The 17,164-nt window shown below is 25.5% G+C and overlaps 1 protein-coding gene across 1 annotated transcript in view; it reads right to left on the reverse strand.

The window, feature by feature from the left end:
- LOC111632071 (Down syndrome cell adhesion molecule-like protein 1 homolog) overlaps nucleotides 1–17,036 on the reverse strand; it is a 144,093-nt gene extending 127,057 nt beyond the window's left edge. Inside the window, exon 1 of the mRNA XM_023376423.1 lies at nucleotides 16,817–17,036. Within this exon, the coding sequence (XP_023232191.1) occupies nucleotides 16,817–16,898 (82 nt within the window). The 5' untranslated portion in view covers nucleotides 16,899–17,036. The remainder of the gene's footprint in view (nucleotides 1–16,816) is intronic.
- Between the last annotated feature and the right edge of the window lie 128 nt (nucleotides 17,037–17,164).

Raw genomic sequence — 17,164 nt, forward strand, 5'->3', positions numbered from 1 at the left:
TAGATCAGAATTAAATTTTTATTTTATTTTAAATGGAAGTTTTAGAATTAAAAATGATTTCAATTTATAGTAAAATTATTAGACGATATATTAGAGGAGTTATAATGTTCTAAAGATGTGAAATTACAAAATAATACAAGTTTAACAAAAGCTCAATGACCTGTGGAACGTACAGCTGGTCTGACAAGACAACTTTTGCACCAGCTGTGATTGAAATGATGCTATAGATGTCTTCCAACCAAACTGCAGCTGGTGGCAGTTAAGTGCACGATTTCTTTACACTTCATTCTAGATTCAATTCAAATATATTAATTGTAAATCGTTTATCAATTACTAGCACATGACTATCCTTAGCAATTTTTATAAATTTTAAACTCATTTTACTAAATTTTCCAATTGAAAATGGCAGGAATTAAATGTATTTCCTTAAATAAATCATTCAAAAGATTCTTTATTCTTTGGTTCGTATCAAAAACGAAGCATATTATCAAATAGAATCTTATGATCGAAAGGAATGCAATAAATTTCGAAATCTATTGGGATGACCATTGATTGTCAAAGAAGAGCCTTCAACCATGTGTGAGATGGGTTAGATATCTCTTATTTCTGATAAAATTTTCTTTCATTTCACTCAATGCTGAAAGTAGAAGAGAAAATGACAGATCCTAGAACTTCCGGTTGGTACACACATATCAGAACAGTTCTAGATTCCATATCTTGAAACGTCAGAAGAGTGAAAGTGGTGAGACAAATATCGATATGTTTTTGACCGTTAGACATACCATGCCAGCAATGCTTCCATTAAGGGATAGGAAGCAATAACCATTACTCTACTCTCGACATTGGTGAAGTTAGTAAAGTTTGTAGGACTCTCGGAGATAATCTCGATAGTGGCAAAAGGAAATCCCCCATGTCTTTCCGTCACTCTAAGGATTTTTGGGGGTTGAGAAGGGGCGAAAAACTCCAGTTGTATAGACTTCACTCTTCGACCTGCAGCAATTGAGCAGATTGAAGCTCGTTCCTTACAGAATTGGCGGTCTTCTGTCTGGACAATTTCAGGGCAACAGAAGAAAAGAATAGAAGAGAAGGGGATTTTTACGACAACAGGTTTCATCAGTCTGTATCCTGGATAAGCCGGTTTCCGAACGCCACTGATGAACGGCTTTGGTTTAGAAGAGACGGAATTGGAGTAAAGTTCTGAAGAAGAAGAAGAAGAAAAAAGCAGAAAAAAAATATAAAAAAAAGACAGTCATGTCGGATTAAGAAAGCGAGAAAGACGGTTTCCTCCTTTGGGAGTATCTCTAGCGACAGTCTAGTCTCGTTGAATCTGTGTGACTGATTGAAAAAAAATTCTTTAAAAGAAAACTCCAAAATGCATTAGAAAAATAAAAATAAAAAATATATATAGACGAAAAGAGTAGAAGAGTGCACTTTTATGATAGACGCTTACGCATTAGAAATTGAATCTAACTGAAATGCAGAAATTATCAGTCGGCGATGCTGTTAGGCTATAAGAAAATCTGTTTTTTTCTTTTTTTTCTTTCTTTCTTTCTTTTATATATAATTACTTGAAGTAGCCACCAAATTAATGGATGTAATACATTAATAATACTACTAAAAGTATTTTAAACTTATTTTTTTAATATAAACACATGATAGGTCTACACTTAAAGAAATAAAATTTTTATGGTCGTTTATGATAAAATAATCATTTAAAATGTCATCTAGACTTACAAATATTTTAGTTTACTGCATGTTTTACATTTTATAAATAATTTTAATCAAACTTAAATAAATTTTTATAAATTAACAATGATGCTTTTAGCATATAAAGTTGTTTTTCTTATTAAGAACCTATTTTTATCCACTAAATATTTAAAAAAATGATTTGTAGTTATAAATTATAAATTTTTAATTTATAACTACAAATTTATAATTATATAACTGTAAATTATTTATATTAATTTTTATACTTTTATATAATAATACTTTAATAATAGAAGCATTAAAGTTGAACATGTAATAGTTTATTTAAGGTTCAAACATTATACTTTATTTTTCTTTTTTATTTTAGGTAATGAAATATTTAGTAATGGAGTATTTTTAGATCAATCTATAGAACTTTTTCTTGCAATACTCATCGAAGAAAGTAAATTTTATTGAAGTAACTTAGCTTTTGAAAGCAAAGAATAGAGTATTGAGTTGATGACTACCAGTATCAAAGTAGGGAGAAAGTCGATGAGAGATTCAATCGAGTGGGATTTCTGCTCATATTCCTCTGCCTGCAACAGATGGTGTCCTCAACGGTCACCAGTCAGGTACAGTGACCGTCACCATACCGACCTATTGGAAGCGATCGAGCGAAAAGAAGAGCTTTGGTTTCTCTTAACTTGCTATAATATAAATCCCTTTCCATAACTGGATTCAACTTGTACGGCGAGAATTATTTGGAAAATATTTAATCTATTCAATCCTAAAACAATTACTTAACAATTAAATGATATCAAGAACAATCATTAATATTCATTAATACTATATAATCCCGTTCCAAATTAATTTTTATATCAATATTTTTATATACAGTACTTACATGCATAAAAAAATAATATTTTTATTTACTAAATTAAATTTTTTATATATTTAAATTATTTACTATTTTATTTTTAAAAAGTTTTGAAAAATATTTAAGAATTTTAAATTTAAATTACTTCCTTCAGCATTAAAAGTTTGAATTTTATTCGCTTATGTTCTTTCTTAATTGAATTCGTAGAAGATTGTTATTATTATTTACTTTTATTTATAAATTTATATAAAACTACATGTTTGTTTAATTTTATTTTCTATTTTTAGTTAGTTTGAATTATTACTTTTATTGCTGTTTTGCAATGTTTTCTAATGCAGAACTATAAAAAATGTTTCATTCTTCCTTCATTTTTATGAAATATCTCTTAAAATATAAAAAATAATTTACTTTATAATACAAAATATAAAATTTAATTCATTTTTATGATGTTATAGACGTTTATAATACTCTTTCAAACTTAATATCGAAATTTAATAAGAGCTTACATTAACAGTGGATTATTGAAAAATACATTGACAAATTTGTGAATTTGATACCATTTTTAACAAATATTATTATGTTTATATACTAATTTAAGAATTTCATATTGAAATTTGAAACTTATTTTATAGATAAGAATTGTTTATTTTATAAAATGTATGAAATTTTACTGTATAAATCATTGAAGAAGATTCTTACAACTAAAACCATGTATACACGTATACAATGATTCTTTTATTAAAGAAGTTTAACAAATATTTCATGACAATGTTCACTAACTAATCTATAAGAACTTCACTGTATAAAAATATATTGATTATTCTCAGCATTTTTGTCGATCAGAACGACAGCCACGCCTGTTTCATGTCAGATAAAGTTTTAGAGACTATGTTTTTCTAACATTTCTTTATTTTAAGTGTTTCATATTTATCATATTTAAAGCCTACTTTAAAACTTTTATTATTTAAAATCGTTACACGTCTCAACAGATCAGATTTTTTGAATTTTTTTCATAAAATATCCACAAAAAATATTTTTTGGAATTCTTAATTTGGATAGGTATCCACCGGATTTTCATATATTCCAAAGAAGATGCGAAAAATGGAAAAAGCATCCTCCTTCCATTTCATCACAGAAAATGTCGATAAGTTTAACTATTATTATATATATTTTTTCATCTTTCAAAGCACAAAAGAACAACATTTTTGCAATTTACTACACACAGAGAAACACAATCCACCAACATGTATATAGATATATAGAACTGGACATACCTATACACAGCATCTCATTCCTTTCGTGACAGTAACGCTAGCAAACCAANCGGGTTTAGGATCCTCTTTATTCTGTAAAAAAGAGAAAAGAAAGAGAAGGAAAAAAGGAAAAGAATATTTCGTAAAAATGCATAAGGATTTCTTTCTTTTTAAAGAATTTTTAAAAAATTCTTTAAGATTCTGAGAGATTCTCTAAAAATCTTTTAAGAATCTTATAAAAATCATTCGAGAATCTGATTTTTCAAAAACCATAAGTAATGTATGAGTTCTTAACTTTTTACATTACGTAAACAGTAATAATAATTTTTATAAAGTGTAAAAATAATTTTCAATAACATTTTTAGGAGTTCTATAAATAAATAAATTCTGTTTATATTTTCCAAGAATTCATTTTATATAAGCTATATTAATATCCGCATACAATTATTAAACAATGTAAAATGTAAACAGAGTATTAAAGTCAATTTCTAACATTTATTTAATTGTTAATGCTATTATTAAATTAAAATTAGAAAATAAAATGTACTAATTATTGAATTATTAATACTGTTTTTAATTTTCATTCTGAAAATAATTTTTTAATTAATTATTTAAGATATTTTAACATTAGCTTCTTAACATGGATAATTAATTAATCTATAAAGTTTTGTCTTCAATTCAAATGTTTTGTTTTGGAAAAAATTATGCATTTAATTTTTTAGTAAATTTATTTATTAAAATTCTGAATAAAAATTAATTAAATTATAAAAAGTCTTAATTATTTAATACATTTTACAATATAGGCCTATATTTTTTAAATCTGGGAAATGTATATGCAAAATATCATACATTTTATAAATTATTCTATGGAAAATATATATGTATATATATACGAATCTATTTATTTGATATGATTTTCTGAACATTCATCAATATTTATAAACCTTTTCTATATTTCAAAACAGGAAGAATATTTAGAACAAATACGATTCCAGTTGAAAGCACTATGTTTGATTGTTTTGAAATATATTATTTGAAAATGGAAAAAGAACTGAAGAAAAGAAATCTTAAATAGATTATTTTTGGAATTTTCGAACCTGTTGCACGAAGTCGAATGGGTGGTCCTTGTCAGCCATCAAATCCATTTATCACAATCACTGTCTGTGTCCGCAGCGGGACAATGGACAACCTCGAAGATCTTCGTTTGACGGTTTGACTTATACCTTCTAACAATCTGGATGTGGAGTATGAACAGCGTTAAATAGAACGATAAATAGAAGATATCTTTCTGTTATTTCCTTTTGCAGCCATCACACAATGAGCAATGAAGAGAAAAGACAATCATCAAAAAAATAAGGTGCTATTCAATGCTATTGTAATCAACTTTTTCAACACTCTTTAACTGATAATGTAATTCTGTTCTTTATAAACTTTTCTATTTTTAATTAATTATAATTGGTGAAATTTTTAATTTATTTTAAAATAAATATTGTAATTTTTTAATTTCAGAAAAAATTGATGAGAATTATTAATGAAGTTAAATATTCTGTCGCTTTAATAATTTATTATAATGATAATATTATTTCAAGTTTTACTCATAAATTTTCGCGTTTAATTAAAACTTAATTCGTTTAAATCATATAAAATTGAATTTAATTATAAGAATCATTTAATTCTGTTTCCGTTCATATGAAAGTTTCGGTATATGTCGTATGAAAGTGTGGTTATTGAATATCTCAAAATTACAACTATTATTGTTACTACAGTACTTCTCAGATTGTTATTTTATCTATCTAGAATGAAAACTGAAGAGGTTTAGCTTTAAAAGAACATTTATATATCAGAGGATCATTCTGGTACATTCACCTGTTTAACGATCATCACTTCTGACCAAAAGTGGAAATCCATAATTTGTTAGAAAGCCTACCCCATTTAATGTCAATGGATGATGGAGACGACTTTTATCCATACCTTTCTGTTGTCAAAGACTTGCTACTCGAAGTTTAAAACGTCATAAAGGTTGGAAAATCGCTGGAGTGTTTTTATTGGCTGTATCTCTGACCTATTTTCTGCTCTTTTCTGACAATCGATTGTGCTCGACAGCAAGTCTTTTTTTCCCTCCTCTTTCTCTCTGTGTTTCAATAGGGTTTCAACGGGAGACAAAGAATAGTTCTCAGCATCCTCTAGGGAACTTAGGGTTGCCAGAATTCGTCAGAATGTCTTTATACCTTTCTTTTAAAGTACAATACAATAACTGGTTTAGTTAAAGTTTGGAAAATCTCCAACCGTTCGATCAAAGCTTTTAGTTAGAATATTTTATATTACAAGTGAATTAAAGAATTACTAAAATAAATATATAAGTACGGCTAAAAATACCTTTCAAAACATGTTACAACTATTTAAATTTACTAAATACTATCATACATAATATTTTATATCGTGTTTGAGATAACATTTAAAATAATTTTATATATTTGAGATATAGATTTATAAATATTTTATTTAACCAAAAATATGATAGTAATATCGTATTTTTATAGTATAAATATGATATTACGATAAGAAGTGAGTAACTTGAAAAATTATGAAAATAAGTTGAAACTTCTCAACTGGTAGATCGCGATCTCTTAGGTAAGTAATTAAAGTTATTTGTAATAATAATACACCATTCTGAAAGAAACAATAATTTCAACAATACTGTTATTGAAAACGTTTTATATTACGATAAACATTTATTTTTATTTAGCACATAACTGCTTAAAGATATTTAATTTACGCTTAAAAACAAAATAAAAAATAATTTTTATATTTGAAAAATTTCACATCTTATGCACGTATTATAATGTATGGCATTTTATTATATATCATACGTAATTATTTATGCTAAAAATTGAACATTAATTAGAAAAACTTAATATGAAAATATAATTGTAGAGAAATCATATACTTCTCTATTTAATGAAATATATAGCAACAAGAAATAAATAAATGATAAATATATATAAATTAAAAGGATAAATTGCAATTAATATAATTTTCTATCGAATGAAACTAACTATTTCGATTAATATTGTAAATATAAAGAAGAAGTCAAGGGGAATGAATATTCTTGTGTAATTCTAAGCTTATACAAGGTTTACAAGAATATATTGATTCTAGATTGCCTGGAGCGACTGAAAGTAAATTGCTCCATTTTCGGATGATTGCAACTCTTTACAAAATCATGCCAGTCTTTGCTACTCTTATCGAATACAACTAACTGGTCATTTCTTTTCGTTATATGCAAATCCTTATCCAATTACTTTGGACAAAATTCAATGTACTCTCGTTTCAAATAATCGTACATATTTCGAGAAATTACAATCGATCAAAGAAACTGTGAGAACTTTTAAATTGAAAGAACAAAAGGATTTTTATAATTTTATTTATTTCTATTGTAGCATATGTCGACAAATGTGCAATTCGATGAAAGAATCTGTCTCGATTCATTATCATTATTTTAGATGTTCTTATCGGAAAAAAGTCATTTTATATCTTAAATACTAACATTAAAATTGCTATTTTGCGGTATTTTTCTTTATAAGATTAAATTTAATTTAATAATATGTAAAAGTTTATTAATATTTAAATTTTAATCACTTAAAATTCTTGTTTTTACGTAAATATTTAAAATATTATCAATGTAACCGTCAATGACACGAAGCCGATATAACGACTTTTTTAAATTGAACTAAAAAATACTTTTAATGTTATTAAAAAGTTTGATTATTTATATTATTATATTTAATTAGTCATTAAAATTAATAGAAAATAATAAAACATTTCTATAAATATAAAATTTATTACATTTATAAACATCATATTTTACTCAAAGCATCCAAGATGCATTTAAATGATTTCCTCCAATAAACCAGTAATTTAATCAAAATAATATATTTAATTTTAATTTAAAGCCATTATTGATGTAACTACATTTCAAATTTTTTGTTAGAATCTATTCTAAACCGTGTATTGATTTATTGTATTTTGATGCTTACATACCTGCAAGCTTATACTACTGTAAATATTATCAACTCTTTCACCTCCAGCGTAACAGAAACAGTGATTTACATAAAAATAAATAACATTTATAACTTCATAGCATTATAAAGCATACAAATTTATGAAACTAATTTTAATTTTTTTATTAATTTAATATTCAAAGTTTAGATTTATATTATGATAATGGCATATATAGATAAGTATTAAATTATTTTAATGTTTATAATTTTTATTCTAGAATAAAGTTATATATAGAAATTTTTATAAAATACATACAGGTTAGGTTAAAAGTTAGTTAACAGTGTCCCAATTACACTTGTGAATATGAATCGTATACTTGATTTTAAATAGTCTTTTCTTTTCATAAAATTGGCGAAAACAAGATTTAAAATATGCTTAAATAACAGTTTAATCTTTACAATAGTTAACTGATTTTTGGCCACCCTTTATATAATTCTATCTTAGAACAATCCTTCTAAATGATCAAGGGTACAGTTTTTCTATATGATCGTAACTAAAGTTTGCATAAAAAATTTATTATAATGACAGTTGACTATATTATAAAGTAAAATTTTAAATATTAACAAGTATTTTTAGTATTAAGAATCATTTTCAATGCTTTGTACTTTAAAATATCGAATTCTCCAGAAACCATTAAACCTTGTTTTAGCATTGAATTTTATAACGCGGCCACGAGATACGATAAATAATTTAGAGAATGTATTGAAAAATGATGACATAGAACAATATACTGAACATCAAAAGTCTCAGTTTATCATAGAGAAAATATATGGTAAAATATATTATTTAGAACAACTCCTTCCACATAGTGTGTGTATTCTTGTATATCAATAGTATTAAAAAATAGAAATTTTATTAATGCATTATTATATCCATTGCACTAAAAAATTCTAGAAAATTCTGCTTCATAAAAACTTGATTTTTTTGAAGTTTTTGTGCAGAATTTAAAAAAAAATACAAGAGTTCTTCCATTTTTTTGCTTAGTAAGGATTTAATATAATAATGCATCAACGACAGAAAAGATGATGATGCAAATATGATTACTAGATAATTGGAAACTACGTAGAAAGAAAATTTTAACAATGTTTTTAAGGAGGAAAACACTTTAAAAAATGTACTTGTGTATGAGAATTTTTTTGATTAAAACAATAATTTTAAATGCTTCCAGCAGTATTTTATTTTGTTAAAATAGAAAATTGTACATTTAATATTATTACTATATCTTTAAAATTTCTAAGAAACAATTATCAACAATTAACTAATTATTTTTTATAATTAATCTTTATTAGTCAAGGTAATTAGCGATAGACCCTGTTACAAGGTGCATAATATAAAATTTTTACAAAATGAGATAAGTAACATTTCAAATGAAACAGATATAAAAGTTAATTTTATTAAATTTTTAAAATAAATTGTTTACAATATATTTTTCTTTAAATTAATATTTGAGTTACATTCTTTCAGTAAATATAATTACATAAAATATAATTTGTATTATAAAAATTAATATAACATGAACCCATAATTACAGAATATTTGTTGATGCAAATAATCTTTTGACTGACGAGTTTATAATCTTCTTTCAACGTAAATTTTAAATATTTTTATACCACGAATAAGTCTTAAATATATATTTATTTATTAGCGTAATAATTAAATATACGAGTATTAAGGCGTGGATAATCCCCAAAACGACGCATCTATGGCTCTTATTATTAACTTTAATGTTCTTAAACTTAAGTTTATTAAAATAGAAAATTGTACATAAAATATTATCATTATAAGTTTTAAAATTTCATATTTTAATTCAAAATTTATATATTTATTAATAATTAAAAATAAGGACATTGAGGGGTGGGCAATCTTAATAATAACGCACTATCTCAATTAATATTTAAATAATATTATACATTTGATAAAAATGGTGTGTGAAAGGGACGAAGTAAAAGACACTTGTAAATTATTATCTACTTGAGAATTGTTTTGTAAATATCATTAAGTTTTTTTTATGTTTTTAGGTAAATTATAGAATTATTTTTAAAATATAATTCAAATGATGTATATAATTTTAAAGACAATATTAGAATTTTACTAAATTATTAAGAAAGAGAATGATTCATAAATTATTAAAACTAAGTCCATTTTAATTAAGAGGATTATTTCTCAAACCAATATTACAAAATTAAGAATTAATCAATTCTCTTTCTTAAATACTTCAGAATTAAGAAAATGTAATATCTTGATGTTATAAATGAAAAAATAAAATAAATTATATGAACTTATCTAATACTTTATGATGAGTCATCTTTGGTTTCCACATGTCATTGCATTGGTAACATCTTGGAATATTGACATAAGATTTATATTTATGATTTATATCGAAATTATTAATAGAAGAAGATGAAGAAAAAGAAGAAAAGGAGAAGAAAATAATAATAAAAAAGTGATGTTGCCAATATTGGTTCTAGAGAAAATCTTTATTGTATTTTAACAGCAAAAAATAAAATAAAAAATAAAAAAATCACGCATGTAAGGAGTTTTCATTAAGAGATCTATATTAAAGGAGTAGATCAGAATTAAATTTTTATTTTATTTTAAATGGAAGTTTTAGAATTAAAAATGATTTCAATTTATAGTAAAATTATTAGACGATATATTAGAGGAGTTATAATGTTCTAAAGATGTGAAATTACAAAATAATACAAGTTTAACAAAAGCTCAATGACCTGTGGAACGTACAGCTGGTCTGACAAGACAACTTTTGCACCAGCTGTGATTGAAATGATGCTATAGATGTCTTCCAACCAAACTGCAGCTGGTGGCAGTTAAGTGCACGATTTCTTTACACTTCATTCTAGATTCAATTCAAATATATTAATTGTAAATCGTTTATCAATTACTAGCACATGACTATCCTTAGCAATTTTTATAAATTTTAAACTCATTTTACTAAATTTTCCAATTGAAAATGGCAGGAATTAAATGTATTTCCTTAAATAAATCATTCAAAAGATTCTTTATTCTTTGGTTCGTATCAAAAACGAAGCATATTATCAAATAGAATCTTATGATCGAAAGGAATGCAATAAATTTCGAAATCTATTGGGATGACCATTGATTGTCAAAGAAGAGCCTTCAACCATGTGTGAGATGGGTTAGATATCTCTTATTTCTGATAAAATTTTCTTTCATTTCACTCAATGCTGAAAGTAGAAGAGAAAATGACAGATCCTAGAACTTCCGGTTGGTACACACATATCAGAACAGTTCTAGATTCCATATCTTGAAACGTCAGAAGAGTGAAAGTGGTGAGACAAATATCGATATGTTTTTGACCGTTAGACATACCATGCCAGCAATGCTTCCATTAAGGGATAGGAAGCAATAACCATTACTCTACTCTCGACATTGGTGAAGTTAGTAAAGTTTGTAGGACTCTCGGAGATAATCTCGATAGTGGCAAAAGGAAATCCCCCATGTCTTTCCGTCACTCTAAGGATTTTTGGGGGTTGAGAAGGGGCGAAAAACTCCAGTTGTATAGACTTCACTCTTCGACCTGCAGCAATTGAGCAGATTGAAGCTCGTTCCTTACAGAATTGGCGGTCTTCTGTCTGGACAATTTCAGGGCAACAGAAGAAAAGAATAGAAGAGAAGGGGATTTTTACGACAACAGGTTTCATCAGTCTGTATCCTGGATAAGCCGGTTTCCGAACGCCACTGATGAACGGCTTTGGTTTAGAAGAGACGGAATTGGAGTAAAGTTCTGAAGAAGAAGAAGAAGAAAAAAGCAGAAAAAAAATATAAAAAAAAGACAGTCATGTCGGATTAAGAAAGCGAGAAAGACGGTTTCCTCCTTTGGGAGTATCTCTAGCGACAGTCTAGTCTCGTTGAATCTGTGTGACTGATTGAAAAAAAATTCTTTAAAAGAAAACTCCAAAATGCATTAGAAAAATAAAAATAAAAAATATATATAGACGAAAAGAGTAGAAGAGTGCACTTTTATGATAGACGCTTACGCATTAGAAATTGAATCTAACTGAAATGCAGAAATTATCAGTCGGCGATGCTGTTAGGCTATAAGAAAATCTGTTTTTTTCTTTTTTTTCTTTCTTTCTTTCTTTTATATATAATTACTTGAAGTAGCCACCAAATTAATGGATGTAATACATTAATAATACTACTAAAAGTATTTTAAACTTATTTTTTTAATATAAACACATGATAGGTCTACACTTAAAGAAATAAAATTTTTATGGTCGTTTATGATAAAATAATCATTTAAAATGTCATCTAGACTTACAAATATTTTAGTTTACTGCATGTTTTACATTTTATAAATAATTTTAATCAAACTTAAATAAATTTTTATAAATTAACAATGATGCTTTTAGCATATAAAGTTGTTTTTCTTATTAAGAACCTATTTTTATCCACTAAATATTTAAAAAAATGATTTGTAGTTATAAATTATAAATTTTTAATTTATAACTACAAATTTATAATTATATAACTGTAAATTATTTATATTAATTTTTATACTTTTATATAATAATACTTTAATAATAGAAGCATTAAAGTTGAACATGTAATAGTTTATTTAAGGTTCAAACATTATACTTTATTTTTCTTTTTTATTTTAGGTAATGAAATATTTAGTAATGGAGTATTTTTAGATCAATCTATAGAACTTTTTCTTGCAATACTCATCGAAGAAAGTAAATTTTATTGAAGTAACTTAGCTTTTGAAAGCAAAGAATAGAGTATTGAGTTGATGACTACCAGTATCAAAGTAGGGAGAAAGTCGATGAGAGATTCAATCGAGTGGGATTTCTGCTCATATTCCTCTGCCTGCAACAGATGGTGTCCTCAACGGTCACCAGTCAGGTACAGTGACCGTCACCATACCGACCTATTGGAAGCGATCGAGCGAAAAGAAGAGCTTTGGTTTCTCTTAACTTGCTATAATATAAATCCCTTTCCATAACTGGATTCAACTTGTACGGCGAGAATTATTTGGAAAATATTTAATCTATTCAATCCTAAAACAATTACTTAACAATTAAATGATATCAAGAACAATCATTAATATTCATTAATACTATATAATCCCGTTCCAAATTAATTTTTATATCAATATTTTTATATACAGTACTTACATGCATAAAAAAATAATATTTTTATTTACTAAATTAAATTTTTTATATATTTAAATTATTTACTATTTTATTTTTAAAAAGTTTTGAAAAATATTTAAGAATTTTAAATTTAAATTACTTCCTTCAGCATTAAAAGTTTGAATTTTATTCGCTTATGTTCTTTCTTAATTGAATTCGTAGAAGATTGTTATTATTATTTACTTTTATTTATAAATTTATATAAAACTACATGTTTGTTTAATTTTATTTTCTATTTTTAGTTAGTTTGAATTATTACTTTTATTGCTGTTTTGCAATGTTTTCTAATGCAGAACTATAAAAAATGTTTCATTCTTCCTTCATTTTTATGAAATATCTCTTAAAATATAAAAAATAATTTACTTTATAATACAAAATATAAAATTTAATTCATTTTTATGATGTTATAGACGTTTATAATACTCTTTCAAACTTAATATCGAAATTTAATAAGAGCTTACATTAACAGTGGATTATTGAAAAATACATTGACAAATTTGTGAATTTGATACCATTTTTAACAAATATTATTATGTTTATATACTAATTTAAGAATTTCATATTGAAATTTGAAACTTATTTTATAGATAAGAATTGTTTATTTTATAAAATGTATGAAATTTTACTGTATAAATCATTGAAGAAGATTCTTACAACTAAAACCATGTATACACGTATACAATGATTCTTTTATTAAAGAAGTTTAACAAATATTTCATGACAATGTTCACTAACTAATCTATAAGAACTTCACTGTATAAAAATATATTGATTATTCTCAGCATTTTTGTCGATCAGAACGACAGCCACGCCTGTTTCATGTCAGATAAAGTTTTAGAGACTATGTTTTTCTAACATTTCTTTATTTTAAGTGTTTCATATTTATCATATTTAAAGCCTACTTTAAAACTTTTATTATTTAAAATCGTTACACGTCTCAACAGATCAGATTTTTTGAATTTTTTTCATAAAATATCCACAAAAAATATTTTTTGGAATTCTTAATTTGGATAGGTATCCACCGGATTTTCATATATTCCAAAGAAGATGCGAAAAATGGAAAAAGCATCCTCCTTCCATTTCATCACAGAAAATGTCGATAAGTTTAACTATTATTATATATATTTTTTCATCTTTCAAAGCACAAAAGAACAACATTTTTGCAATTTACTACACACAGAGAAACACAATCCACCAACATGTATATAGATATATAGAACTGGACATACCTATACACAGCATCTCATTCCTTTCGTGACAGTAACGCTAGCAAACCAATCGATCGTTCAAATAGTTTCTCTATTCAAACAGAAATCTTCGTTTTGTAAAACCAGAAAGGAAGAATTCTGTTGCAAATGAGTTCTCATTTGCTTCTCCTGTCAACAGTGTTATTGAATAGTCAGTATGTCGTTATTTTTCGCACGTTGCCTAGCAAGAAACTCCCCTAGAGATAACTGTGAGTGACTTAACGTTTACTTACTTTACCTATGTATATACATGGTTATACAATGCCTACATATTGTCCACATACTAAAAGATAGCGAGCAATACATAAGCTACAATGTTCAACCATCCGTATGCAGCATCTTGTTACATACTCTCTCTCTTCAAAAAGCCGAGAATTTTATCATAATTTATAAATTAAATATAATTTTAAAATATACTGTATAATAATTTGAGTAAGATTTTATTTATTGATCAATTTAGTTATAACAAATTTATTTAGTTTTTTTATAATAAAAGTTTTATTTTAACTGCTTCATTCTCTACGAGTCTACACATTTATTACGCTTAGTGTCTTAACAATTAGTAAAATATTGGGCTATTCGTTTTAGCTACGCCTCTAATTGCTGAATATTTAAACTCGTGGTTTAAATTTTAATCTAATGAAAGATTAAGAAATGCTTTTTTAAATCGATATTTTTAAAAGATTTACGGTAAGAAAATAAGTAATAGATTTATTTTGTTAAAATAATTGAGTTGCTTTACTATAAATCAGGCAAAAGGCTATTAGTCTAGACCCTTGTGAGAGGTCAAATATGTTTAAGGACCTATGAATATGGGACTCACATTTACAGGCCCTCAAAACATTTTTTTAAAAATAAATAATTCATTCTACTGCATTTCTTATACACAGCGCCTAATTTATACATAAACTAAGCAAGCTGCAGTTTCAGGCCTCATGTTACGAAGCTACAATTTAAGGCCTCACACTTTTCAATTCATTGTTATTTTGTGGAGAAAAACCACTATATATAATACATTGTTTTAACCATACATTTTTTAATATATTGAGGCCTGAAAAAGATAAGTAGATCGGGTTTGCATTCTGAGAGATCTTAATGTAACTAGAAAAAAATAAACAAACAGTAAATACAGTATTTTTGTTCATTTATACGATGCAATGTTAAGCTCTGATATAAATCTGTAAAATCGACTAGAATCAGAGGGAGAGTAAAAGAAAAATTATTCATTTTTATATTCATTTGCATGTCTCTTTAAATATCTGTTTGAATAAACTCTTCCTGTATACAAAGATGAAACATGTTTATAAGTGAAGAGAATAGCGTGTCGGCACGACATCATTTCTTTCTACGAAGTTAGTAAATTTATGTATAACAGGAAGAAATAAAACAAAAAATAAAATAAAATAAAGCTTTTTTTACAATCACATTATAAAAAAAGTAATACCATCTTTGAAATGTACTTAATTTAGCTTCAAAAATGTATTTTCGTAAATTGATAAAACAAAATTTATATATTTTAAAAACTTAAAATAATTATAAATCTAATCATTATATATAAATTTTTAAAAAGTGGCCCAAAATCATTTAACCTTACTTTCAGGTATAGAATATTTGTCAATATGAATCGTAAACTGAATTTAGAACGTCTTTTCTTTTATAAAATTTATAGAAACATGATTAAAAATGTAATTAAATATTTAAATAAGAAATTTAGTCTAGACAATGGTTACTAACTTTTTGGTCTAGCATGTGTTTAGATAAGCTAAACACAGGCTAGACCAAATAAAGTAGCCTAATTTACTTGAATTTTTTTCTGATAAAACACGAAGAATTTAATAAGTTTTACAAATGAAATATATTTAAATCTATGATATAATAATGTTATTTAATTTTTAGCATAAAAATACACGCAGACAGACACACAAACGATAAATTTTCGAGTTTTATGATTGTCTTAACGTTCTAGTTAGGCAATTTTATTATTTCAGTTAATGTTTAATCTAATCTCTTATAATTCTTAGAATTTATTCGAATATGTATATAAATACAGTACAATACATCTTACAGAAAATGCGTTAGAAAATAACGTGCCTGTGGGAATAGTTAGTTACTTTATCGTTTCTAACATGTGCGTGATAAAAATTGTATAATTCCTTATTTCTTAATGACTCGTAAAAGGTCAACATAATATAATGTTTAATAAATGTAAAAATTAAAGTTCGCATTAGAAAAAGTCTCTTAAAACATACCAAGTAATTAATAAGCAAACAGTTAAAAAATTAAACAAATAAAATTACATTTATATCAATGATAAGATGGTAATCATTTGTTTATCATTATAAATTAGAAAATTTATATATTGATCTATATATAGGTTTATTAAAGTGAATGTATATATATAATCTAATGCTTTATTTATTTAAAATGTTGCTTACCTTAAGCATAGATATAATGCATACATAAATTATTAATTCACTGTATCATTACTGTTTGACAAATATTTGTTTGTAGACTTACCTTGCACGGCTGCTATGGTTAATGTTTCCCATATAGTCATCATGAATCGACTAAGACATGTTAATCTATCAGTATAATCCATTTTGGTGCAAGCTACCGTTATCTCTTTCAGATTACATTGCCACAATTTTAGTTAATATGCAATAATTTTAAATTGTTTTTCTTTTCCTTCTTTTTTTTTTTCTAAAAGTAATTCGAAGATTTCAAATGGAAAATCATGAAACCTGTAATAAAAAATTAATAATTGTTAAAAATTGTAAACGTTTTCTTCGAAAGTTTTCAATCAAAATAATTGAAATTACTGGATCAAAACTGGAAAAAACTGGCTCAAAAATCAGTTTACCATTG

Source organism: Centruroides sculpturatus, unplaced genomic scaffold (assembly GCF_000671375.1).
Source record: "Centruroides sculpturatus isolate CEXI.00-Female unplaced genomic scaffold, Cexi_2.0 scaffold691, whole genome shotgun sequence".
In the NCBI taxonomy this organism is placed as follows: domain Eukaryota; kingdom Metazoa; phylum Arthropoda; class Arachnida; order Scorpiones; family Buthidae; genus Centruroides; species Centruroides sculpturatus.